Genomic DNA, 26824 nt, shown 5'->3' with positions numbered 1-26824 from the left:
CCTCAATTTGCACTTAAATGAAACTATTGCACAACCTTCGCAGTCATGATGTGTGGTTGTAAAGGTGTGAAGTTTGACAGCCCCAGCATGAAAACTCTTCTTTAATCTGTCTGCATGGCCTCTGATGCTTCTGTATCTTCTTCCTGAGGGCAGCAGACTGAACAGATGGTGGCCAGGATGGGCAAGCTTTGTTGCTCTGGACGCACATCTGGAGGAGGCAGTGTCATCCAGGGAGGCTAAAGGGCAGTCATCTATCTTCCCAGCTGTCTTAATCACCTTCCCTATCTTCTTCCTCTCAGCCACAGTGCAGCCAGCATACCAGAGGGTGATGCCATACACCAGCACACTGTCAACGTTGGAGGGCAGAAGGTCACCAGTAGCTTCTCCTGCAGTCTATTCTTTCTGAAGACTCACGAAGCGTAATCGCTGCTGGGTCCTTTTCATCACTGTGCTTGTGTGTGCTGTTTAGGAAATTGCTTAAGCGATTTGAGTCCCCAGGAATTTATTCATTTTAATTCTCTCCACACACTCCTCATTTATTTAGAAAGGGATGGGATCAGCTGTTTTCCTGCTGGAGTCCATGACCACCTCTTTGGTCGTCTTTATGTTTCTGGCACAGCACTCTGCCAGCCCTGTAAGCTGCATCACCTCTCCAGTTTTTAGTTTAAATGAGAGCATAATGATGGAAAAATGAATATTTCCTTTAATATAATAAATTCTATGCAACTGCAACGAGTTACAATGATCACAGAAAGATTTTTTTTTTCTAAATCTTTTACAGCAATAGAGATGATGTACTTTATAACAACGGTTTATAACTGTGTTTGTATCTCTTAATGCTCATATTTTCCTTCACGGTTTCATTAAGTCATGGATGTCCGCTCAAACCTTAATGTTCAGATTTATTATCCACTCAGTTACATGACGCTGCAAGTAAACATCTATCATGAGCGGAAGAAAACACGTCTTCCAGGAGACTCTGTGGGATACTTTCGTGTCCTTACCAATGCCAGAACCTCCACCCTTGTCTGCCAGTCAACATGTTGGATTCAGCACTTTTTTATCTAGAAACCACTGTGTTAATACAAAATAAGACATTTATTTTCACTTCTAAGAGTTTTAGGTGTAAAAACCAGCCACGGTGTATTCCTTCCTGTCTTCTGCATCACATGATTATGCAATCAGATATCATGATGAAATAACATTAATACATAGCATAACATGCTATATATATATAGCATGTTATGCTATGTATTAATGTTATACTGTTTTATTGCAGTACATATATATATATTACAATACATTATGTTATTAATATATTCTGTTTAAGAAATTTCAATACTCTTATATACATTTTTACTCAAATGATTTTTATCATAATTTCTAAATGATTAATTTTCTTCTTATTTTAATTCGATTTACTCATTGATATATTTTAAGTGCTGTTAACCGATTAATCGTGATTTATCACAGAAAATGATGTGATCTGATCAGCAAGGCTATACTGCTCATTCCAATTCAGGGTTCCTGGAGTCTATTCTACCAGGTTAGAGGCAGGTTACACCTGGACAGGTCGCCAGTAAACCCCAGGGCAAACACAGAAGGCTCTTTATGAGTTAAAAACTAAAAAATCTTTGACTGATACTGTATAAAAAGGTTTTTACACTGCTGTCAGTCAACATGAACAGAAGGTTTAAATGGATTCATTCACACCCCATTTAAATGAGATACCCTTGTTTGACTGACCTCCAGTAAAACATCTGAAGCATCGTGGATCAGCATCACCAGAGTTCCTACACGGATAAAGTTGGCACACCAGGAAAATGATAGGAGGACCAGCGTGGCCACGTGGTGGATGATCTGTTCCCTAAAGTCCTGACGGAGAAATAAAAACACAAACCACAGTATCCAGTAACATGAAGAACACTGAGAACACTGTTAAACATCACTTCTTTAACCCCACAGAGCTGCTTTCTGTAAGAAGTAAAGATGTTCAGGACCAGTCTGAGCTTTGGACACAGGACAGACCTACTGGGTTCTGGTCTGGAAAAGCCACAAAGGCTTAAACTGGGGAGTCAAGCTCATCTTAGTTCAGGTCTCCAGCAAAGTTATTATAGTTAACGAAAACAAATGAAAAAACAAAAGTAGAATTAAAAAAAATATTCTCGTAAACTGAAATAAAATAAAAATGAGAGGTAAAAAAACTATAACTAACTGAAACTGTATTGTGTGTTTACAAAACGAACTAAAATAATAAAATAAAAACTAAAACTAAGTATTTTCAAAAAACTAATAAAAACTAGAAAATCTGCTCTAAAAACTAATTTAAACTAACTGAATTTGAAAACAAAAATTCAAAACGAAATAAAAACTAAAACTAATGAAAAATCCAAAACTATTATAACCTGCCGATCAGGGGCTGTGTGGAGGAAGACTGTTGTTGTCTGTGGATGTGCTCAAGGTTTCTCTCCAGCCTTGATGAAGAGGATTTCCTTCTTGGAAACATGGTGGTGTTTGCTGGTGCTGACGGCTGAGGATATACCGCTTTTATCTGATCATGCATGTTATCATGGCACCAGTGATAGCGACCATCAGCCAGAGTCTTTGGGCAGCTGTTGAAGAGATGCTCAAAGGAGCCTCTTATATACTTGCTGTTACTAACGCATCCACATATGTATCATGGCTGCCGCGTATTTCTAGTGTTCATTTAGCATGTAGATCGCTCGCGTTGACGTGTGGTAGCATGTCGTGTGCGCGAGCTGCAATATTGACTTGAATGCTAGAGGCGCTCATGCGAACAAGAGCACGAACATGATCATGAACAGGTAAACAAAATGGCAGATAGTCTAGAAGACTGTCTCTCGGACCTTGTCCGCAACAACCAAATCAAATCAAATTTTATTTATAGAGCACTTTTCATGCACAAAGCAACACAAAGTGCTGTACATAAAAAAAAATCTAATTATGCAAATTAAAAACAAAATTTAAAAGCTTTCACACATCAAAGAATAGGACAAAAAATAAAAAGGCACTATCGCACACAAACTCACACACATACAAAGCGCAGCATCTGTATGATGTCTCTTGCCCGCTGCACAGTGATAACACTTGTGCCTTAAGAGTTAGCAACAAATTAGAAGCGTTTTGGAGGTTTATGACCCAGAAATACAATGTGACCGGTAGATTGACCTTTTCACTATTTCAGAGTCCAAATACTGTGTAATCCCCCTTGTGGTGACCTCCAGTATTGAGCATTTTTGCCACGCCATGCTCCATCGATCACAGCTAGTATTATCCCAGCCATTAGACTGTCTGCACAAGGAATCAGATGCAGTAGAAGTCTAGCCTCTGACAGTGCGTTTCATGCCTTACACTTTCTTCCTGTCCTCATTTTGATGCCCACTCAAGAAACTTTGCAGTCCCTGCCATTTCTGTACTGTGGGGCTTCTCTTGTACGTGCCACCTTGAACAGGTCAGTGTGACCACTGAAGGGCTCTGCAGGCTGTTATTTGTCCCACAGAGGGCAGAACTGGTAAGGCTGTGGGAAAGGCCCAGCTATTTTCAAAGAAAGCCACTAATCGTCCTTTTAAGGGATTTCACAATTGTTATTAGGACTGCAGAGGCTAGAAGAGGTCACAAGATTGAGGACAGATTAGACTGCCGGCCTTTCTCGGCTTAGGTTTTAAAGGGTTTGAAGTTTGAGGTTCTATTAACATCACACTGTGAGAATGTGGAGATGAGTTTATGTATGAAGGAGATAAACATGCTGAAGTTTCCCACCTTTCTCTTGACATCAAAGGTCACACTGAAGAGAAGACAGCCATAGAAACTCATCTCCAAGATGTAATACCAGTATTGAGACTGCAGAATGGACTGAAACAGAAACAGGAAGTTTTGATCAGATGAACACACACAGTTTAACTGCTTATCTATTACGTAAAACAAAGCTAGAGTGAAGAGAATTTGTGAAGACAGATTGTTATAATATTTGAAGCTGCCTTTACGTTTACGCACAAAAAGAAGACCCAAGCGAAGCTCCTAAAATGATTGACATTGCAACCGCAGCAGGACCGTCATCAGCTGCTGCGGATGATGAAGCTGATGGTAGATGCTGTGGTAAGCTTTCAGGCTTTCACATCACTGATCACCCAGTAAACCCAGTAAGTCTCAAATTAGCGGCGAACACACTAACAGTTAGCGGTGAACATGCTAACAGTTAGTAGTGAACATGCTAACAGTTGGTGGTGGACATGCTAACAGTTAGTAGTGAACATGCTAACATTTGGCAGTCTACATGCTAACAGTTAGCAGTGAACATGCTAACAGTTGGTGGTGGACATGCTAACCGTTAGTGGTGGACATGCTAATAGCGGTAAACAAGTGATGAAAATATAAAAAAAATAAATAAATAAGATTTATTTTTTATTTTCTGGTACATATATTGTAGTGGGGTGTGTTTGATATGTAGCAGAGCTGATTATCGGAGGAGTTAATGACTAAAATCTCAGGAGGAATGTGAAGTCAGAAGACAAAGATCTGAGGAGCAGCTGTTGGATGAAAGAATAAAGGATCAGGCCAAATGAATGAAATGAGTAAATGTAATGTGTTGACAGCAACATGTAAACTGACCTGTTTCGGATAACCGGTCCAAACTTCTCTGGTGTCGTACAGCCATTCTTTCTGCAGAGACATGGAGGCCATATCATTAACCAGAGCTGCTTTCCCTAGTTTTACTGGAAAAAGATTTGTGTTTGTGTTTCATGTTATCTACTCACATCGTAAAGAGCTACAATTCCTCCGACGAACGCAGACAGGTAGAAGACAAACCTCCAACTGTCTCGGTCATGAAGGACAGAAAACTGGATGTTTGTTGTACATTTATAACTTATTAAAGATGTTAATATTATCACACACGCTAACGGAGGGATGAGATGTGGAGGAGGAGGAACATCACTAAATCACCTCAACGCGTTTGGTTGATTTTAACTAAATATCTGTAATGCCTTTGTTTTATGTAAAACACTTTGAATTGTCCTGTACATGAAATGTGCTATACAAATAAACTGCCTTGCCTAAAAAAATGTCAGAATTCTGTGTAATCTGATGGAGTCAGTCAGATAAAAACAGCTCTCAGGACATCAGTTTAACACCATTCAGAGATAATAGAACTTGACCGTGTTCTGATAAGACCCACCCCTCTTTCAGTCATCCATCTATCTATCTATCCATCCATCCATCCATCCATTCGTCCATTTATCCATCCATCCATCCATCCATCCATCCATCCATCCATCCATTCGTCTGTCTGTCTGTCCATCCATCCATCCATCCATCCATCCATCCATCCATCCATCCATCCATCCATCCGCCCATCCATCCATCCATTTATCCATCATCAATCCATCCATCCATCCATCCGCTCGTCTGTCTGTGCGTCTGTCCATCCATCCATCCATGCATCCATCCATAACAATAAAAGGAGGGTCTGTTTTCATTTGGAAGAGGAAGTGAAGATGTACGTGATGAGGGAAGAAGAGGAACGTTCTAGTTAATAACCGTGGAAGAATCCTCAGACTACATCTATTGTCATTTGTGTTGTTCATGAATGATCCAACTAAGAACTGATTCTTTGTAGAAGGCTCAGCTCTCCATGGCACTCTCCAGCCCGTTCACTCCAGTACAGCAGAGAACCCATTCAGGCAGGATGGGACTTGATGGGCACACTATGCAGCTCATAGACATAATAAAGGATAGACGCCGCATTAGCTATTGGAGCGCGAGAAATGCGGCCGCCATATTGGACCGGTAGCTAATCAGATAGTACGCAGCCAAACAAGTATTGTGCAGCATATTCCTGTTCGAATTTGCGGACCGTCGAAAACAGGGCACATGGGATTACTTTTCACAAGTAAGTTTGAATACTACTATTGGTCATATAGTGTGAATCGAATATTACTGTGCTGTATTTATGCCCATCAGTGAAATCGTAGCTAGCTTGGTAGGCTATGTTTAGTGCCGATGTTCACGCGGCATCAACTGAGACCGCATAAATCATAGCAATGCCTTAGATTACAACTGACACAACTGTAGAAATTTAACCAATATTACTAGTATATCATATTGACAAGCACTGGTTTCACAGCCTGTGTTATTCACATATATTTTACCATCAGTAAGCTACTCTTCATGACCCATTCCCACCCCATCTACTTGAAAATGCAGACAACTGAATATCTGAAAAGTTTCCAAATAAGTTTAATCACAAGTTTAACAGGGTTGGTTCATTATAGTTTTGCATCACAATAGTAGTTTTGTTAAAGAATTATTGTAAGATGTTAGAAGGAAACAAATAAGCTTGACCATATTTGTGAAATGTTCTTGTGCAGTGTCCCTAGTTTCCCGTCTTCATTTTTTAGGTTTCCCAAAGACAGAGACTTGAGGAAGAAATGGGAAGTGGCTTTGAGGAGGGAAGGATTCACTGCCAGTGTTTTCTCTGTGCTTTGTAGTGAGCATTTTAAGCCAGGAGACTTTGATAGGACAGGCCAGATTGTCCGACTCAGAGATGGTGTTATTCCATCCATTTTCTTATTCCCAGTTCATCTCCAAAAAGTAGGTGTATAACTGATTTATAAATGTAAATCACCGGGCAGGGTGAGATATTCTTTTTAACTATTATGCTTCTTCCTTTTAGCTGGAAAAGCTTAGGACAACAAATACGTCCAGAAGAGCTGACGAGAACGTGTCTGTGGCCTTTCAGGATGAGCCAACAACTGAAACCTCTCATCCACAACCTCAGCCTGATGAGGTGAGTATTTTTACTGTTGACATCATGTCGTAATGGCCCTGGAGATATAACGGCAGCATATCACATATTATGGTCCTGCTGCCACTCATAAATAAACCCATTCATTCACAATTAAATACTATTTAAACATGCATTCCTGGCACACACACACACACACACACAGTACTGGCAATGACTTTCACAGGTGAAGACTATAAGAAATAATGTGGGCCATACACTTGTGGTGTCAATGTGATGTGTGTGGAGTTAAATATCACTCAAACCATGTTCATTCATCCCTGTAGGATCACAGTTATGCTCTGCCTGCTTCTCCCACTGCTCTTAAGAGAAGACTTGAGGAAACTCAAGCAAGGGTGGAAAGCCTGGCGAGAGACAAAAAGAACGCCGTGGCCAGAGAAAAGAGGGCAAATAGGGCAGTAAAGTCTCTTTTGGAGGATTTGAGGGAAAATAACCTCATTATTGAAGAGCTCAAAGAGAGGCTTGAATTTTGCTCAGGTAAAACACAATTAGCTCTTTAAAATTCATGCAGATGTTTTTTTTTTACTTATTTATTTATTTTTTTACCTTTTTCACAGTCTTAAACTCTTTAGTTATTATCTAAAGGGGATTTGCCAATTTTTGCTAATATAATTTCAGACCTTCAGCTCGACTTTATGGCAAAGCAGGTCATGACATGAGTTACATGTCGCACTGTTCCCTTGTGCATCGAGTTCCTAAGATGCTGCATTCTCTATATCAGCTTGATATTATGTCAACGTTACCATGTTTTTTCCTCAGGTTTGTCTCTGTTCATAATGTTTTGTAATCAGTCAAATAAGTGTCTAATAAGGTAAGGGTATGTATGTTAACATGATACTGGTTTGTAATGTTTTTCAGTGTTCAGATTTATTTGTTGGAATTTGTCCTGTGTTCAGTGTGTTTCAGGTCCTGAATGCTTCTAAATGGTTTGTATAACACAAGATCAACGTTATGCAGATGTCAGAAGGATGGTATGTCTGCTCATATCATCATCGTTTGTAAAAATGGTTTTCAATATGCAGTTTTGTGCTTGTTAGAATTGTCTTGTACTTAGTGTATTTCAGCCCAGGTTCTTCTAAATGGTATGTATTACACAAAATCAAGTACATTATAGTGTCACAATTGTACTTGTTGCACGTGTTCTTGTTCTCAAGTTCTCCAGGTTCTGCAGTTTCATTGTTGCCTGGATGTAACAGAAACTTCACCACTTTGAATGAATTAAATTTCGTGGTGCTTTTTTGGGTGTCTTGTTTTCCAGTCATCAGAGTAATGATACTTTTTTCTTATGTAGGTACCTGTCTGTCATTGGATTTGTCATCAGTATTTACACTCTGATGCTGATGATTCTTGAATTGCTCCAAGTACAGCGGTATGTGCTCACCTACAGGTTCAGCCAGGATCACTTGGAGCTCCTATTTAACTCAGAGCAGCAGGTTGGCTTGATGTTACTTTGATTACGATAAATTCCGATTACAATAAATAAGTAAAGATACTTTATTAATATCTTTATGTTATGTCTTGGGAGTAATTATGTATTGTGTGTCTGTTTTCAATACAAGGCGGTTGGAATAACAATCCATCTGCACGCCAGTTCCAGGCCATCTTCCACCGTCTAATGGTCCGGTGCGGTGTCTCACCGAGTGAGACCGGCAATGTGGCTGCTCAAGATGACACGGTGTCCCTCTCTGCTGTAGAGATGTCCACAGCAGAAACTACAGAGGAGCACCCATTTCCATTCGCCAACATTTCGGCTATCTTGTGTGACCACAGCTATCTTCCCACTCAGTTTGATGGTCTGGTGGAAAATGCTCTGGTCTACATAGCAGGGTTTGTAGTCCGGCAGATTCTCAGAAAGCTGCCCTGTGATGTGTGCCGTGCAAGCTTGGTCAGAGATGCTGTACCATCATGATTTGATGAGAGCTACCACTGAAAAACAACGGCGGCTTAGTAATTCCATCACATGGCACAGTGAAGGTTTGTTTGTTTGTTGTTTTTTCTTTGCATATTGAAGTTGCTTTATTTATTTTCTTTATTCTTCAAAGTGTCTTTTAGCACTGTGTAGAGCATTATATAAGTATATTGTAATATTATCAATATTATTATGATTTTAAGGTGCTAAGAGCTGCAGAAAGGGTCATTCGCCAGGCTTCAACAAAGCACGCTCCAAAGGCGTCAACAGTCACACACATAGTCCGGGAAGAGATTGGAACGAACAACGTTTTTCTGCTTGGGGAGCACATTGAGGAGACACAGTTTGGTATTGACAACCATCATTCCAACTTGTTGTCATTGGTTGTGTCTGTGTTTCTCAACATAAGGCTCCACCACGGTGCCAAACTGACCACCCTTGAACTGCAAAAAGGTAGCACAAGGAAAAAAATGAGCAAAACAGTCCTCTTTCAGGGGTTTTGGCTCTAAAACCTCTGTGCGATACTTTGTACATTTGTAAATATGGTTTGAGATAAGGATGATGTGTTCATATGTTAACTTGAGAATATACATGTACATTACATTTTATTCTCCATGTGCTTTGTACAGCCTTAAAGGCTTCTCTTTTTCTCTGTGTGGTAAATCAGTTCTCTGCATGACTGTTGTATACATTTTCCATTTCTCTGGTATAGATCTTTAATCTACATTTGTATGAATGATATTGATACGCTGTATATGATTTGTATGTTTTCCGTTTTTCTAATCATACATCTTACATCCTATGTACATATATGATTGATATTGATATGCTGATGTATTCATGTTTTCCTTTTATTTAAAATGTATATATGTATATATAGAGATAGAAAGAAATAAAGATAGACAGATACAGTAGATATAGAGATAGATACAATAGATAAATATAGAGATAGATACAGATAAATTACATATATATGAATTAAACTGATAGTTTACATTTGAATTGTATACATTTTCATTTTCTTATATCTATTATGTTTTATGTAGAAATATGATGTATTCAGAAATTGTTATATGTATATCTTAAAAGTCTAATCGTATATTGTCTCCTAATAATGTGGTTGACTTTGCTGCTTTTCTATTATACATTGGTGTGTGAATATATCTATATATATGTATATATATGTGTGTGTGTATATATATATATATACACACACATATATATATACATATATATGTGTGTGTATATATATATATATATATATATATATATACACATATATATATATATTTACACATATATATATTTCTGTGTGGGTGTGTTTATAATTTTATATAGGTTTTTCTATACACACACACACACACACACATACTTTATCTATCAGAATTTTACATTAGCGGTAATTAATATTAGATAGGCTAAATCCTTTGTTCTGTATCATAATTACATGTATGAAATTTGGACCAAATCGGAAAAAAAGCTTGAACATCAGTTAAGCATTCAGTTAAAATTGATTTCATGCGCAGACACTTGATTGCGCCAGTCATTAGTAGAGTGGGTACCGGTCCAAGATGGCGGCGCTACGGCTCGTCAGGGCTAGTAACAGTAGCGGTTGATGCGGCGTCTATCCTTTATTATGTCTATGATGCAGCTAATATAATTTGATTTATTGTTTGGGTTCTATTGTTGTGGTTCTCAATGTAAATAGTCAGCTCTTCTAAGTGAGATTAAAAAAGAGCCAAATCAATTAAAAGAGCTGGACATCCATCAGTACAACACATGCACCAGTGTTTGAACCACTTCCTGAAGCGCTGCACACAGCAGGGTTTCATGAATCACTCTCCATGAACGATACCACCCTTGATACTCACTTCACTAAACACTTCCTGGATATTTCGAAGCACACTTCGAAGCATGAACACAAAAGGATCCCATCAGAACCAGTCTTCATAACAAACTGGGTGAGTCCATAACAAGAAACTCTTTTCAATGTTTTAAAACAAGTATTTTTAAAGTTTTTAATTCACCAATTTAGACATTTTTTAAAATATCTTTTTTTAAATAATTTAAAAATTTTTAAAAACAAAAGAAGAATAGAAATAGTCCCACAAACTCATCCTACTCTCCACAACCCATCCTACCTCACACACAGAGTAGTAACCTGGCTTCTCTGAACTTCTTCAGGACTCCGGGATGGTCCTGTCTGCGTCTTCTTCTGAACCAACGTTCAACTTGTCTCACTGACAAACTGCTTTTCTTGGACAGTCCGTCAACGTCAGCCTGGAAATAAACACACATGGAATAAATGTTCTGGCTTCAGTTAAGGAGGATGTTATTTTTTGTCAGAAATTACCCCCCTCAGTGAACGCAGCTCAGTTTTCCAGCTCAGTTTATAGAGACAGCTGTGACACACACCCCACTGCATTTCTCAGCATGTTAAATCCGGGCTTCTAAACCATTTTGACGTTTGGACCCAGTTTTTCCAGGTGAAAGTGGCCCCGGGGCCCATTCAAATACTAACACTGAACTGGTTTAATTGATGCCACTCATGGTTTAATTTGTTTTCAATAACTAAACTAGATCCATTTGCAGTTTAAAAGCTAAAACGTCATATACTTGACCTGCTCCAACGAGATCGTCACAGAGGCATTCATCATGTACATGAACCTGCACAGTTACCAAGACGACCAACAGGAATAAAACCAGGCTGCTACAAGAACTCGTTGAAAAGGTCAAGTCAGGATTGTTAACTATGTTCACAGAGTTGGACGTTCTGCTTTAGTGTTGAAGGCTTCAGGGGATAGCGTTGGCTAACACCTCGTTAATTGTTCAGATTGTACTTATGTAAAGTTTTTGCTGATTCTTCTATATCAGAGTATGTTTTTATTTTTTTAGAGTATGTTTTTATTTTTATCAAACATGTCCAGCAGCCCATCCTACTCATTTACAACCTGTTGATTTATAAATCTGACATTTGTTTTTGGCTCTTAGTTCTTCATGTAGAAGGAAGACAAGCCTGCAGACTTAGTGGACAGCTGATGGCGGCAGTCTGACCCAGGTCGCCAGCAGGGCAGCACCACCGGAAGCTTGTCCAAAGGAAGAGGCTTCCTTAGCTCGGTGATTATCAGTATGAACACAGCTATTATAAAATGGAGGAATTTTGATCATATGATGGATAGAACTAAGTGCTTTGCTCTGATTTCATGAACTGGGGCTGTAGAGATAAACCTGAATTCTCAACCATCTGTTTTTCTGACTTGAAGAATAACATTTTTATTGAAACGCTGACAGAGCTGCTGTATGGATTTACCTGAACAGGATTCCTGCTGCGGGTGGTGTAGTAGACTTCCAGAACAGGGTTTTCCTCTGCTCTCAGATGGACTTTCTGCTTTATTCCAGCATAGACTGCCAGCTGAGTCGCGATCCATCTGAAACACATGATGAACATTCAGGTCTAACACATTATACCATTATACAAAACAATTAACAAAATAAACTAAATTTTAGGGCTGCACGGTGGTTTGGTGGTTAGCACATGGCCTCACAGCAAGAAGGTTGCTGGTTCGAGCCTTGGCTGAGGGGAGGTTCAAACAGCAGCCTATTCTATTCTACAGTCATTTAGCAGACGCTATTATCCAAAGCGACTTACATTTGAGAGTAAGAACAACACAAGCATGAATTCAAACAAGATGGGACGTCATAATTAAGTGATAGTCAGACTGATTTGAGTCCAGTTGGACCCAGGTGCTGTCATGTAGTGCTAGAGGCAGTGCATATAAATTTTTTTTTTTTTCATTTTATTAGTCATTAGTTTATTCATTTATTTAGTCATTTTATTTAAATACAAGATCACGATTTCATCACACAGTATCGACTTGGGCATAAGTGCACACAGCTTCTTCAGTACTTGGTTGAGCCAAAGAGCTGGACAAATCTTTCTAATTCATTTAGTTAAGCTAAAGGTGGAAATGCTCCTTAAACAACTGAGTCTTTAGCTTGCTCTTAAAAGTGGATAAGGACTCTGCGGATCAGACGGAGTTTGGTAGATCGTTCCACCACCGGGGAACAACAGAGGAGAAGAGTCTAGCTACTGATTTTGCGCCACGTTGTGGTGGGAGCACTAGGCGTCTTTCACTGGTAGAGCGTAACTGTGGAGAGGGAGTGTAGCTCTGGATTAATCAGTGGAGGTAGACCGGAGCCGTTTGGGTTATTGTTTTGTAAGCCAGAAGCAGAGCTTTCTGTGTGGAGTTTGCATGTTCTCCCCGTGTATGTGTGGGTTCTCTCCGGGTTCTCCAGCTTCCTCCAATCGTCCAAAGACATGCATGTTAGGTTAATTGGTCACTCTAAATTCTCCCTAGGAGCAAGTGGTTGTCTGTCTCTCTGGCAACCTGGCAATGGACTGGCAACCTGTCCAGGTGTACCTGCCTCTCACCTGCTAAATGCTGGGAGGGGTTCCAGCTTTCATGCGACCCTTAATGGATGAAGTGATACAGATACTGGATGGAACTAAATATTCATATTAATCTACAAGTAGAGTTTATCAGATTTACACCATAGTTTACGGTTTTACAGGCTTCACTAAATAAGCAGGTCAACACTTTTCAGGACCCTTTATAGTCCGCTTATCGTAATGTTCTTCGGATTGAAGAAATCATCTTCTACCTGCTTCAGAGAGCCCAGTCTCATCTGGATCAGTCAGGCAGCACTTTGAGGATCATGTTCTTTGATTTCCCAAGTGCTATTAATACAATTCAGCTGCTCTGTTATGTGAAAAGCTCCATAAATTCCAGGTGGATTTGCTCCCTGATTTCTGACGAGCTAACAAACAGACCACGGCATGGAGACTGAAAGGTTGTGTGTCTGAAGTGGTGGTCAGCAGACCTGAAACTCCACAAGGGACTGTTGTCTTACCATTTCTTCTCACACTGTACACCTCAGACTTCCAATCCAACTCTGAGTCCGGTCATCTGCAGAAATACTCTGATTACTCTGCAGCTGTGGGGAGTATCAGTGATGGAGAAGAAGCTGAGTACAGAGAACTGTCAGTCAGTTTGTGAGATGGAGCAGAAACAATCACCTTATCTTGATCACAAACAAAACAGATGATTATACCAGTACCTCGGAGTTCAGCTGAACAGACTGGACTGGAAATCTGCCTGTTAGCCATTTTTTGAAACATTTGTTCCAAATCGTATTTTCTAGTTCGTTTCAATTTCTTCGACGAGTACTTCGATTTTGGTGTCTGACAAATTCCTCTTCAACTTCTTTGCCATGATTTTGGAGAGAAAAAAAATCCATTCACGCATTCTTAAACGTACTGATGCTACCATATATGGTCAGTTGGAGTATGCATGAGCATGTTTATTTAGAAGAGGTGGGATTTATCCCCCAGAGTACTTAACGGTGTGTGCACGCATGTGTGAAAAATCATGATTTTGTGAAAATCTTGATTAACTCAGTTGATGTGGAGCCACTAAATACACTCAGTAAAAACACATTGGAACACAGAGCCAACTCCCTCATTTGTGGATTTAAAGTGCTCACGCCATGATTTTGACATTTTGGCCATGTTTCACAAACCAAAAAGTCATTCCTGATGATCTAAATAATAGTTACAAGCACGCTTGCATAAAATAGTTATAACCACAATGTCGCCACCATTCAGGCATGTTTCCCTTCATAAACGCCACCAGTTGTTCTAATGCCAGCTGCTGTAGAAACTCTGCATTTCAGTGCACTTCTGGAAGACGATGTGGACATTTATTCCTACATGGTCCAGTATGATGTAAAATACAGCATCAATCTATCTCTGCATACCAGCCTTTACAATACTTCCACATGATCTGATCCCAAATCTAAAATTAGAACAGCACAAAATCCTGAGCGATCAAAATGACCACCTGTGGTCGAAATAAGTAGAAACTATCATATTTCCTCTGTTTTTTATATTTAGATATTTGTTGTTTTTTCCGAGTGACTGTTGCACTGTTTGGTTGTTTTGCTGCTTACTGCATAGCAAATTACCCCTCATGATTTTATTTGACAAAATTATTGAAAATGCAAATTTCAAAACGGTGAAAATGTCCACCTTGGCCGTTTTAGTGTTAAAAAAAATATTCTGGTCAGATTACTAGCAAAGATACAGTCATTTAATGTCTACTTTATAACAATCAGGCTACAGTCATTTCAAACGTAATTTTTTACACAGTATCCTTATCTTGGTATCAGATAGACTAAATAATTTCCTTTTACTATAAATATACTGCTATGATTTTGAAAATCGTGTTTAAATAAATTAATTTTGAACAAACTACTTGTCTGTAGCATCTGCAACAAGGACACACCAACCTGTGTTTTCCTGCTGTGTGTTTGCTGCTGCAGTGGTCGTGTTTACGTTCCACCTCAACTCTACGCCTCAGAGTCTGGCATGAAGTCCACTCTGTACTGTTTGACCTTGTACAGTATGATGCCCTCATATTCCTCAGCATCACCACACTCTTCTGAACTGGATTGGCTGATGATTCCACCACACAAACCAAACTATGTGCTGATGTCATGAGCTCTTTAAACTGAATCTTTTACTGTGAAAGGGAACAAACATCCTTTCAAGGTTGCCACTCACACCAACTTCCTCTAAGTTCAGGATAAACCCCAAGGACTTTTTTAATCTGCTACTCTTCTGGCCAGCTCTAATCAGGGTTCTTGCAGGTTTTAGTAAGTTAAATTTAAGACCTTTTCAAGACCTTTTAAGGCCATTGTGAATGAAATTTTAGACCAACACGACGCATCCAGAAACATGTAAATGATCCCAGAAATTCAAAACTTTTATTTGTTTACTTATCGAAGATTACATTAAACAAAACAAATTTAATTAATTCAATAATAAAACTGAAAATATTTAAACAGTTATCTTCTTAACCAGTGTCTTAACAAAGTAACTTTACCACACTGCATCTACATACAACATCACCCTACATTCGTCTCAGTTCATCCCTCTTAGCATCAATCTCAGTTTCAACACTTTTGAGTTGGGCAAGTTTTTCTTTGTACGCCCGTCTCAGGGCATTTGACTTTGAGAGAAGCTGAGCCATTTTGGAGCCAGCCTTGCCCTCGGCTTCTTCTGCAAGGGCATCTGCATCCCTGGCAAGACAGACAGACACCTCCTCCAAGCTTGTTTTTCTTTTCTTAAGGTCCTCCAAAGATTCCTCAGTTTGCTTTCTTTTCTGGCTCTGGGATTCCTTTTCTTTTCTGGTTCGCTCCTGGTCCAGAAAGAGTCTGTATTTTGACCGGGCAGCACCTACAGCTGCCATGAGTTCCTTGGTGAGGGGAACCTGTGTGACACCCCCATGCATTGCAACATAGTCACATATGAGCCTGTGTGTGACAATTGTGTCCTCTTGCATGTTCTCAGACTCCACCTCCTTGTTGACAGAAAAGCCCCTTTCAACAGAGGCCTGGCCATGTGAAAGCAGCAGCAACTTCTGGCAAAAATCCCAAGCAGCTGGGTAAGGCCGGCTTAATCTCCCATGCAGGAAGGTGTCTAGGCGTTTCTCAAATGGCTGGAAGTCGAGAAATTCTTCATTCCTTGCCTCAACGGACAGGAAAGATTCAAATTGTTGGACAATGGCCTCCCCTACAATAAAGTGAGTGAAAAAAGAAAAGTCAAATATGTAAACGGATACAGTCATGGCTGAACATAGTGACACCCCTGCAGGCAATGAGACTCAAACCAACTCTTAATCTCTAAGTGACTGCAATAACAACAAAAAACTACTTAGAATTATGGAACTTATTCAAGACATACGAGCCACTGCACACAGAACAGGTGCAGGACCATTAGAAGAGGGAATGACAAAGTGTGAGACATGCATGCTAAACTAAACCCTGATAGATGAGAAAGGGGTCATATAGAGCAAACGTTTGCAACTAAAAAGGTAATGCTCTGCATTACGTCTAAAAAAATTTTGAGGATAGTTGAGCATGGTATTCACACTTTGGTTCATAACCCCTTCTAAAACTGTCCCTACCAGCAGTTACACCTCCTGCCAGCTGCTTGTCCTTCAGGAATGTCTGAACGAGAGACTTCATCTGATTCTTGCATTTGTCTGGGTTCCTGAACATGAGAGACGGGTCCAGACACTCCATCTGCCTAACAACTGCATATTTCAAGGGGCTCTTCTCCTGTGCTTTTCTTGCGATGCTTGAGAGTCCCTGTACACAATCCCTCCTAAACACAAGGAGCTTTAACTCTGCACTTTTGCTGTCCTGGACAGGGGAATATATGATACAAAATATATGTCAGTGATGTCAAAAAGGAAGTTTAATTTAAGACTACCACATGACATGCAGTCACATCATTGTCCAATTGTGTGACTTCATGCAATGAGGTCCCCACTTGCTGCGTTTGGGATATCTCAGCAGAAACTTATTTGCTTATTAAATTTAATCTGTGTGGCTCTAAGCATCACTGTGGGGAGCAGCAACCAAAATGCACTGCTTTAAAGAAGGAAGCAGGCAGGTGAAAAATATTTTTCTTCATGGATGTATCTGAGGTATCTCAAACATAACAAATGGCTAAAATTCTTCCTGTTGTACACATTAAAAATGAGGAGGGTGTTTGAGCATCTGGCTTGTTTTAATAAATTTAGTCCAGTGTTTTCTAATCAAACTCCACACATCACTCTGACAACCATGATACCTTGAGAGCTGCCTCAGCACCCAAACCAATGTCGATCCTCTGTGGGAGGAGGAACAAGTTCTTATCAGCCAGATCCAGCTTGGTGAGTTGAAGGGGAGTGATGTCTTGCAGGACCTCTCTCTTGACACAGCGTCTCAGTAGACTCTGTTAGTAGACAAAAAGCATTATTAGCCTATGCAATTCTCTTTTCTTGTGCACACTGACTTTATTGTATTCTAATTCTACTAATGCTAATAAGTATTTAACTCAATAAATAAAGCAACTAACAAAGTGGTAAATACATTGACTATGTGAATTGAATAGAAGCACCTGCCAGATGAATAAACAAACATGAATGATGCTGAGACACTTAAGCCAATAGATGATACTACCAAATACTGTAATCACCTTAATCAACTGAGCCAAGTCTTTGCCAAAGAAAGGCAGCACAGGTTCGTCAGTCTGGTATTTCTTCATGAATGGGTGAAAGGTCCGGGCTACAGTCATGAAAAAGTGCATCTTCGCAATGGTAAGGGGATCCTTTATTGCTGCCTCTATAGTGTCAAAAGATGCACTCTTGGGATTTGGGAGCTGTTTTTTGTGTACAGCCTCCACATACAGCATAAGATTTGGCCAGACTGCCAGAGCCCGCTCAACAACTGGGAGATTTTCAAGCCACCTGTGGCCACAAAATGGCTTAGGAAAGAGTGTGGATTTTGTGACTTGTATGTAGTCCTCCCTCCTTGCTGGGGTATTGTGGAAAAGAGTGTGCATAGCCTTTAAAATTTTATCTATGTGCCACGTTGAAAATCCGGCCCTGAAGGCATTATGAAGTGTGTGGAGACCACAGCTGCCTACAGACACTAGTTGTGCACCCCCATATTTCTCTGCATGGTCATGCTGGAGTAGATCCAGAAGCTTCCAGTTGACATTGGGCCCATCCATGGAGACTGAAACCAGCCTGCTGCGATCCAATTGAAGCATTGACTCCTTATTGAAAATAAAGAGAAATAAAAAGATATATGGGCATCAGTCATTAATAACCACACAGACACATCTTATGCATTTAACAACATGAATTTACTGAACTACAACCTTGCCTGGTGACATGACTGAATTATAAAATTAACACATTACAGAAAGTCTGAGAAATTTCTTTTCACCAGGCCACCCTCTTCCTGAACACACACAAAAAAAATGTTTTTTTTTTCTAACCCCATCACATCTCATTCATTATTAATTTAATATCCCAATGAAACCAACTTTTTTAAAGGCCATGCTAAAGATAAATGGTAACAACAAAAACAAAGGCACGACATGTTTTCACAAAATGTGTCATACATAGCTAGCTAGCTACTTTATTGTTCCAGAGGGAAACATTAGTAAATTAATTTTGACTTACTTCTATATGTTTTAGTAGGTCCTCTGCTGTCCCATGGCCCATGAATTGAGAGCCCATGTACCTTGATTGCACCTCTCCATTGCTCCAGAACCGTACATGCAGATCCAGCTGTTTGGATTTTGTGGTTGCGCTGAGGCTTTCATCAAACATTAACACATACGGACCGGTTAATGTGCGTGTCAGCTCTTTCTTGATGAAGTCTGCCAAACCAAATCTCGCTATATATGCAATCTTGTTCGGTCCACATGTAAAGGTTTTTGCAATATTAGAATCGGGGAACATTGTCTGGAAAATGCTGCTAATATCAGAACTGCTGTTGTATGACAGGTGTTTTGTAATTGAATGCAAAATCCAAAGCACCTCCGATTTGGATGTCTCAGTGGAACCGAATGTAGCTCGAAGGTCAGCAGACGAAGAGGGAGTGACACTGCGCTGGAGTGTGGAGGGACCGGGCACTGACAAAGAAGAGGGCGTATAAAATTGGGTCATAGCTTGAGCCTTCTGAAGACCTCTCGCAGCAAGCTGGTGTTTGACCGCCTTGGAGTGAGACTCCAGCGCTTTCACACCTAAAGTCCCTAACTGGATGGTCTTCTTGCAAAGCTTACAGTGAGCTTCGTATCGATTGGTGGGAACTGCTTGCAACCAGCGGCGAAAATCGCTGTTTTCAAGCCAGGCCTCGTTAAAAACACACTTTCCCATGTTTTTAGCGATAACAATCCGAAGTGATTGAATGCGCAGGCATCTGAAACATGGCGTCAAACAGACCTGCAGTTATCGCGAGATTGGGTGTTATTTGCCACGTGACGTACCAACACCGGTAGCTATCCAAGCCTCTTTGAAAGACCGATAATGCAGAATCAACTTCTGATTTTACTCTCATTTTATGCGGCCAACGCTTCCTTGCAATGAATATTAATGAAAAATTAAGACTTGACAAGATTAAAATTAAGACCTTGGATGAAAATCTTGTCGTTTTTAAGACATTTTAAGGCCTTAAATTTTAAGTTTTAAATTAAAGACATTTTTAGACTTTTTAAGACCCCGCGGGAACCCTGTCTAATGGGATCACACTTAATTCGATCCTGGAGGATCAACACCTCCCCCTCCCCCAGGCTCCAAGGAACGGCCGGCCTCACCAGAGGACAAAACCTGAAGCAATTCAGGACCTGCAGGAACCTTCCTTCTTAGACAAAAAAAGTTCCCTCGAAGACAGCTGCTTGGCCCATTTATGCTCCCTTACAAACATAAATAGGGACGACCATTTCAAACGTCACACGTCGCAGTCCTCATACTTCCATGCGTCTGTTTGGTTGTTAGGCTTCCTCCACTGGTGGGTAGGGTTGTCACAATATTAAAATTTCAATGTCGATACTTATCAAAGTCAGCACTACATAAAAATAACAACACAATCTAAACAATACAACAGAAATATATTAATAAATATAAGACAATAACAGTTTAAAATAAATGCGTTATTTTAAAGCTCTTTTAGTTCATGCAGAGATATTCTTCATACAGTCTCGAACAGTGTTCTTACTGTGGTGGTTAGTGTACTTATTTACAGTGTTCTTTTCTGCTGCTTGTTGTCTTTGCCTCTGGCATATAAGGATGTTACGCTGCTGTAACACTCCACTAGATGGTCATCCAACTCTACAGGTTACAGATTCAATGCTTCAGATGACTAACAGGTGTCAATCACATTAACTAGTAATGGCCGTGAGAGAACTTTGTTTAAGCATGTCTTTTTGAAGCAAAAGCTAGAGTGAGGCAGAGGGAGAGGATTTTGGCACTTTTTGCTAAAACTTCAACAGTAATTGTGAACAAACTGTAAGAGATATGAAAATGCCCTTCGGACCAGTGATAGGTTTATCTTTCGTGACCCGTTCAAACTTTGAATGGTGTTTCTAGGTGAAGATATGGCTGAGCTGTAGGCTTCCAAAGTGACCTATGTTTTTCGGGCTTCTCAGAGCCAAATCCCATTCATTCCTATGGGAAAACACGTCTCCAAAAAACCACGGTTTATGGCGATTTACTCAAGAACCGCCAGACTTTTGTACAAGAAAAGTCATACCACACATGTCCCGATCGAGACGCACAGATCGATATAACTTTTGTGGGGGTAGAGTGAAAGCTGTAATGGGAGATAGCCGCCAAAGTTTTGAGCGGAAAAAAAAAAGCAATAGCAATATGTTGCCAATGCCTTACAGCATTGGCACCCATAATTAAAACTTTGAGTGAAGTCGGATTGTAGAGCGGATTTTCGAATGTTTTGTAAATGGGGAATATGGATAAACCTGTGAAAAAGATAAGACTGTGCAGCTATTATAAACAGTGGGAGGCAAAAAGGACCTGGGTAAAGCTTGTTAGCGGTGACATGACTAAAGCTTTCTGCACTTCATGCTGCTGGGAATTCTCTATCGGCCATGAAGATGAGAATGACCTGACTCAGCATGCCGCTACAGAGATGCACAAGAAAGCCACGCTGGCTAAAGGTGCTAGCAACATCGCGCATTCTTTGCAGCATCCACGGGTGGTTTTTTCCATGAACCTGCAGATGCCAAAGTGGTATTGAAGTATTGATATGTGTGCTAATTCATATCTAACGGGATACTAAATTTTAGAATCGATTTTCTTGACAACCCTACAAGTGGGCAGTGCTAAGTCCAGAGTCTCTGACTTGAGCTGACATCGGTTTCAGACACTATTTGGTGGCAGGAATGCATCACTCTAAAGTTTGTTCCAACCACCTAACATGCCCTAAAGACTCGCATATAGTCTTTCACAATTTCTACTGTTTCAGTAACGTGACAAAGATGAAGATGTGGATGAAGATAATCTGCATTTGATTGTTGTCGTTGTAGTTACTAACATTTGTATATAGTGTGTTAAAGTTTTTATTTATTAACTAAAGTAAAACTGACTGGTAATCATTGTGCTTTACTTTAATAAAAGTATAATTATATCTTTAAGGTGTTATTACTGTGTTTGTGATAAATGCTGGTTACAAAGGTCAGTGCTGGGATTCCTATCACATTATCTGCTCTGTGTATGTCATATCTCTCCGAGACTGACACATACATAGGCAGACCCTCAAGACTGATATTAAGGTTTAGTTATTAGTTCAGGAACTTCTCCAGTGGTGCATCATAGGTAATGCTTTATGTTGATAATTTTTTAATATATTAATAAGTGTTAATATTATAATGGCTAACAATTAGATTTGTTCCTTCCACACCCATCACGTAGTTTCAACACATTATCTCAAATTAATTATCTAATCTAGTGCTAGCATATAACTAGATTAGCACAGCTGCATAGCTTCTTGCTAACGTCAGGTTAACAGCCTTACATAACAGTAGTAGTTATACTTGCAGTGGCTGCATGACATTGATTTAAATGATGAATAATATGAAAACTTTAAAATTCACTTCAAACTATTGTAGTGATATTGCTGATCCATGCAGGTCTGGAAAGATGTTTCTGTCCTTCCTTTTATCAAGTTCACATTTTAATAAAAGGTAAACTCTGTCCATCAGAACAAAGATTGCTCTCATTTCTGTTCCAGCATTTACAAGAGAACAATGACTGATACAATTATATAAAGTCTGCTAACAGTGAGGGTGTTGTAAGGTCAGTCCACTTTTCTGCTTAAATTTGTACCTCAATTAACTGCAATTTTTATCTTTTTGTATATTTCATAAATCATATTGTGCCATTCTACTACTGTTGGGGTTCTGGCTTAAACTGTTGCTCAGGTTTAGATCATAGTTTGTTGGAGATCAACAATAAATGCCAAATCTGACCTCATCCTCCGTTAAGTATGAGGTCACCACAACACTGAGACAGTAAAACGTTCTGGCGTTTTGCTTACACTCTAACAAAGTTTTGGGTGGATAAAACTGCAAAGAGAAGACAATGGCCTCCAGGGTGAAATTTTCTGGCAATGCAAGGCAAGTCCCATCAGTGTAAACTGGAAGTAGAATCTTTTGGCGACAACGACGTCTTTCACGTCATCTTGCACTTGCGCACTCAGACCATGGTAACCCGTGAAAAGCACAATGGCAAACCTCTGGGTCATGTTTGTTCTGCTACATCTTTTATAATTTATTTGGTCCGTTAAAGTAACACCTGTTTCTTATAGAATATTTATGCCATCAAAAACGTATAGGTTACATGTGCCAGCTAACTAACGATTGACATGCAACGCTTCTGTTGTATTGTGGTTTGCACTCTTATGAGGATGTCGTGCACACCTGGGTGTGTTGTTGCAAAGTTTCACTGCCCACTAGAAGCCTGGTATGAACACTGCATTGTTTCTGGTGCTCTTGGTGTTTTCTCCTGCACCGACATAGTTTTCATTCCTCTGTTGTGTAAATTCTTTTTTTTTTCCATAATGCAAAGGAAAAATATTTATGTTTTGCAAGGAAAAATTGTCTTGTAAACAAGGCCTGAAACTTCAGTTCCTGGTTCATACTTCATCAGTAGTGTTTAAAGGACATTATGTAATCCAGTGATGATTTATTAAGTGTTGAACGAGTCCATTTGTTGGCGAACTCTGGAGCTCTGACCCTTCCTGAGTCTGCTCATTGACTCTATTTAGATGTCAACGGAAAAATGAAATTTGATCCCAGTGATCTATTAAAAAACAAACGTTTTCCTTATTTGGGTTTTAAAATAATCCAGATGAACAGTTTTTAATAAATATGAAGAACCAATGACTCAACAGACATTTGAAGAACTACAGGCTCCTTTAAAGGTTCTTCTGCAGTGGATTTGTTCTGTCCTGTAAATGTCTCGGTTCTAACAGCTTGGTTCTAAATGCTCTGTTCAAACAGCTGGATTGTAACAGATCCATTCTGACAGATCTGTTCTAATGAGCTCGATACACGGGGGACGTGCAGACGAAACTCATCGTGAACCCAGGTGAAACCCAACACACAGAATGCGACAAAGAGCAGCGATGGCCTCGCACTCTCTGTTTGCTTTTCTCCAAGAAATTTATTTGGTTATGATATTGGAGGGAATTTTGACATTTTTAAAGCAGTCTGTAACAGACAAGGCATCAAAGATGAAGAGTCAGAAGTTTTTTCTCTAAATGACAGAAATCTTGCTCTTGACTCTGTTGTACAAAAGAAAAAGGCAATCCTGGGTTCATCCTATTTTAGAAACAAGGAAACAGCATGGTGAACATCATCATTTGATGGCGGACCTCAAGGGGGATCCAGATAAATCCAGGACTGACGTTCGGAAAAGTTCACCCTGGTGCCATGTGACTGCCTTTTCATTTACATCTCTATAATCTCTAAGTAAAGTCTGGGAAAGTCAGACACAGCTAATATGATCTGTTCCTCCATGTTGAAAGTGTAGAAAGACTGCGCTGTGTAGCCTGCTCATTGGTCAGTCAATGAAACCCTCGCTGGCTGGTAATAGTGCCATGCGATAGCAGCAAAAATTAAACATTTTTCTATTATCTTGTGTCGCGTCGCTTGTGTGCAGATCCATGTGAATGATCACAGCATTTCACATACATGAACGTTGTCTGTGGCTTGGTTGCGGTAGAGCAACAAATTGGAGAGGGAGCGATGTCTCCTCCCTTGTGTCGAGCCCATAACAGCTCAATTCTAACAGCTTGGTACTAACAGCTGGGTTCTAACAACTCAGTTCTGACATCTTGGTTCTAACAGCTGGTGTCTGACAACTTGGTTGTAACTAGGGTTAGGCATCGTTTGAATTTGAACAATTCCGGTTCTGATTCCTAACGATTCTCGATTCTTTTAAGAATCAAGGTAAAAAAAAGTTTACATGTTTTAACCTCATCATTCCCACCTGGTCATCGGCGACCTGGTCACCATTTTGTTCTATAAAACTTCTCCACTAACACTTTTGTCAATATAGGTATGCTATACCTTGTTAGAAAGCTTAGATTCTCTGAAATCGGGCCACATCATTTATTATACAGTACTCCGAAACACCAAAACACAGTTAGTAAAAGAAAAAGCTAAAGCTAAGAGGACTTCCTACCTGTTTCATGGTAGTGACACTACATTATCATCTACTCCGTGAGCAATTGTATTACTGTTCGACAGTGTTAAAAAATATCAAAAATAGTTTGCCATAAAATTACTCCAAGTTATGTATTTTTCCAGTATAGTCCTTTTAAGTGTCTGTCTGCAAATTCCTACTTCATATATAAAATCAAATTTGCTGTCCGATAGCCATTTGACCTTTCTGTGAACCCAGTGCTGTAGGGAACGTTTGTATTCCTCACCTTTCTGGCCAAAAAAGAAAAGTGTCCTCACTATTTTATGTGGCATTTTCATCGCAGGACACCTGGAGATACACAACAAGCACTCCCTGCTTGACTAGCCAAGACGCATGTGCTCCTTTTCTTTGCGGCCTGAAAAAACGGTGTGTCCCAACTCAGGGTCTGCACACATCGAAGTGCAAATTCGTCGGCCACATACGTCATTGCAGTGTGCAAAGTACTGTCCCAATTCACAGAATTTGAAGGACCCTCTGAATCCACCCTTCAAATCTGCACTTTGTTTGGCCCTAAGCGAAGGCTGCTGGTGATGCATCCTTCACGGCCTCTTTTCTCCCAGATTTCATTGTGCACAAGCGATGGCAAATCAGCAACCGAGCTCAGAAGAGTACATATTAAGTTTTAATAAAGTTTTGTTTTTAAAAAAAGTGCTTTTTTTAACTACACTTTAGTAGAAACGTTACAAAACCAAGTACATTAAAGGCATGTTTGTTAAATGGTGACATTGATTTTTAAGGGGTTAATGAAGTGTGTACCGGCTGAAAAAAAACAGAGCCTCAGACCGTGGTTGTTTTTTGTTTTTTTTTTACGTCCACTAAAGTGTCCTATGAGTAATTTCAGAGGTTTAAGTGATTCAACGTCCTGTGTTGTTGCTACGGGAAATTCTTGTTGACTAGGTAGGCTGTCCCATTTCACGAACGTTAAGCAGACTTCGAAGTGTGTAGACTACGGAGGACACTCTGTAGTGTGCAGACCCTGAATTTGGACACAATGAAAGTCTGTAATGATGGGGTGTCATTCATGCCAATCACAAGTGTAGCCAATGACTGGGCAATGCAAACACTTCTGGCAGATTCTTCTTTGTTGTTGTTCAGTGGATTCATCTTCCGGTCGGTGGACAGGGTATCGATATTAGGAATCAAAATTTAAAAGTTTGAACGATTCTGGGAGAATTGGAAAGTAAGTCCTGGTTCCAATCGATGCTCAATGCCCAACCCTAGTTGTAACAGCTTTGTTCTCACAGTTCAGTTCTAACAGCTTGGTTCTGACAGCTCGGTTCTAATAGCTTGGTACTAACAGCTTGGTTCTGACAGCTCGGTTTTAATAGCTTGGTACTAACAGCTTAGTTTAAATATCTGGGTACCAACAGATCCATTCTGACAACTCCGATCTGACAGGTTTCTTCTGCGGTGGATGTGTTCTGTCTTGTAAATGTCATGGTTCTAACAGCTCAGAGACAGCATTGCCCTGACAAAATGGTTCAAACAACAGGGTTCTCCCAGCTCAGTTCTTACAACAATTTTTTTTTTTTTAATAATAATCATAATAATATTTATTAATATTATTCCTTTTTTATTTACAACCTCACATACGGTTATAAAATGTCCATTGTCCTGTTTTTTACACTTGCTATCACAATAAAGAAAAAGAAAGAATTACTGTAAGTTATTAACAAGATTATTACGATAAATGTGCCAGCGAATGCATCAGGGGGCCTACCTTTCAAACAGGTATCTGATGAATAAGAAGACGAAGGCGTATGGGACCGTCACACAAAGATCCGAGGCTTTGGCGTAGATCCGACCCTCCTTGTCCTCCAGGTCATCCCATGACAGCTCTGCAGGCAGCCAGAGTTTGTCCCACCAGAACCAGTCATACAGGGAGTCCAACATCTGCCAGATGGGACGGGGTCAAGGGTCAATAGCCATCAGAAGAAATGCAGCATGAGGGCATGAAGCGGTGATAAACTT

The 26824-nt window shown here is 39.9% G+C and overlaps 3 protein-coding genes and 1 long non-coding RNA gene across 6 annotated transcripts in view; 2 read left to right on the top strand and 2 right to left on the bottom strand.

Moving 5' to 3' along the window:
* Positions 1-26824, bottom strand: part of cers3a (ceramide synthase 3a) — a 40079-nt gene that overhangs the window by 9712 nt on the left and 3543 nt on the right. For all 3 annotated transcript variants that reach the window (XR_006013041.1, XM_042009107.1, XM_042009184.1), the window contains exons 2-8: positions 26574-26746; positions 12043-12160; positions 10894-11012; positions 4776-4833; positions 4630-4680; positions 3781-3873; positions 1747-1875 (exon numbers count right to left, since the gene is read on the bottom strand). Coding sequence is in view for 2 of the 3 variants with exons in the window: in XM_042009107.1 (XP_041865041.1) it covers positions 1747-1875; positions 3781-3873; positions 4630-4680; positions 4776-4833; positions 10894-11012; positions 12043-12160; positions 26574-26746 (741 nt within the window). In the remaining variant the exon portion in view is untranslated. The remainder of the gene's footprint in view (positions 1-1746; positions 1876-3780; positions 3874-4629; positions 4681-4775; positions 4834-10893; positions 11013-12042; positions 12161-26573; positions 26747-26824) is intronic.
* Positions 5739-26712, top strand: LOC121655190. The gene is made up of 3 exons (XR_006013100.1): positions 5739-5836; positions 12280-12286; positions 26702-26712. It is a non-coding gene; the product is annotated as an uncharacterized LOC121655190 (long non-coding RNA).
* On the top strand, positions 6273-7789 carry LOC121655075 (THAP domain-containing protein 6-like). Its single transcript, XM_042009513.1, has 3 exons — positions 6273-6609; positions 6692-6805; positions 7720-7789. Exons 1-3 carry the CDS (start codon positions 6373-6375, stop codon positions 7744-7746), a joined length of 378 nt encoding a protein of 125 aa, XP_041865447.1. The 5' UTR covers positions 6273-6372; the 3' UTR covers positions 7747-7789.
* LOC121654920 lies at positions 15575-16937 on the bottom strand. Its single transcript, XM_042009326.1, has 2 exons — positions 16760-16937; positions 15575-16365 (listed from the first exon to the last, which is right to left on the bottom strand). The coding sequence occupies exons 1-2, from the start codon at positions 16875-16877 to the stop codon at positions 15704-15706; spliced, it is 780 nt and encodes a 259-aa protein (XP_041865260.1). The 5' UTR covers positions 16878-16937; the 3' UTR covers positions 15575-15703.

This window comes from Melanotaenia boesemani, chromosome 1 (genome assembly GCF_017639745.1).
Source record: "Melanotaenia boesemani isolate fMelBoe1 chromosome 1, fMelBoe1.pri, whole genome shotgun sequence".
In the NCBI taxonomy this organism is placed as follows: Eukaryota; Metazoa; Chordata; class Actinopteri; order Atheriniformes; family Melanotaeniidae; genus Melanotaenia; species Melanotaenia boesemani.
The sequence above is the reverse complement of the archived record's forward strand: the minus strand, read 5'-3'. Positions and strand labels throughout refer to the sequence as shown.

Coding starts and splice junctions, on each gene's coding strand:
- LOC121655075 (XM_042009513.1), top strand. CDS start 6,373: ATGTTCTTGTGCAGTGTCCCTAGTTTCCCGTCTTCATTTTTTAGGTTT. Junction 6,610..6,691: donor TCCCAGTTCATCTCCAAAAA/GTAGGTGTATAA, acceptor TCTTCCTTTTAG/CTGGAAAAGCTTAGGACAAC. Junction 6,806..7,719: donor CACAACCTCAGCCTGATGAG/GTGAGTATTTTT, acceptor TCCTGTGTTCAG/TGTGTTTCAGGTCCTGAATG.
- LOC121654920 (XM_042009326.1), bottom strand. CDS start 16,877: ATGGAGTGTCTGGACCCGTCTCTCATGTTCAGGAACCCAGACAAATGC. Junction 16,366..16,759: donor GGCAGGAGGTGTAACTGCTG/GTAGGGACAGTT, acceptor ACTTTATTGTAG/GGGAGGCCATTGTCCAACAA.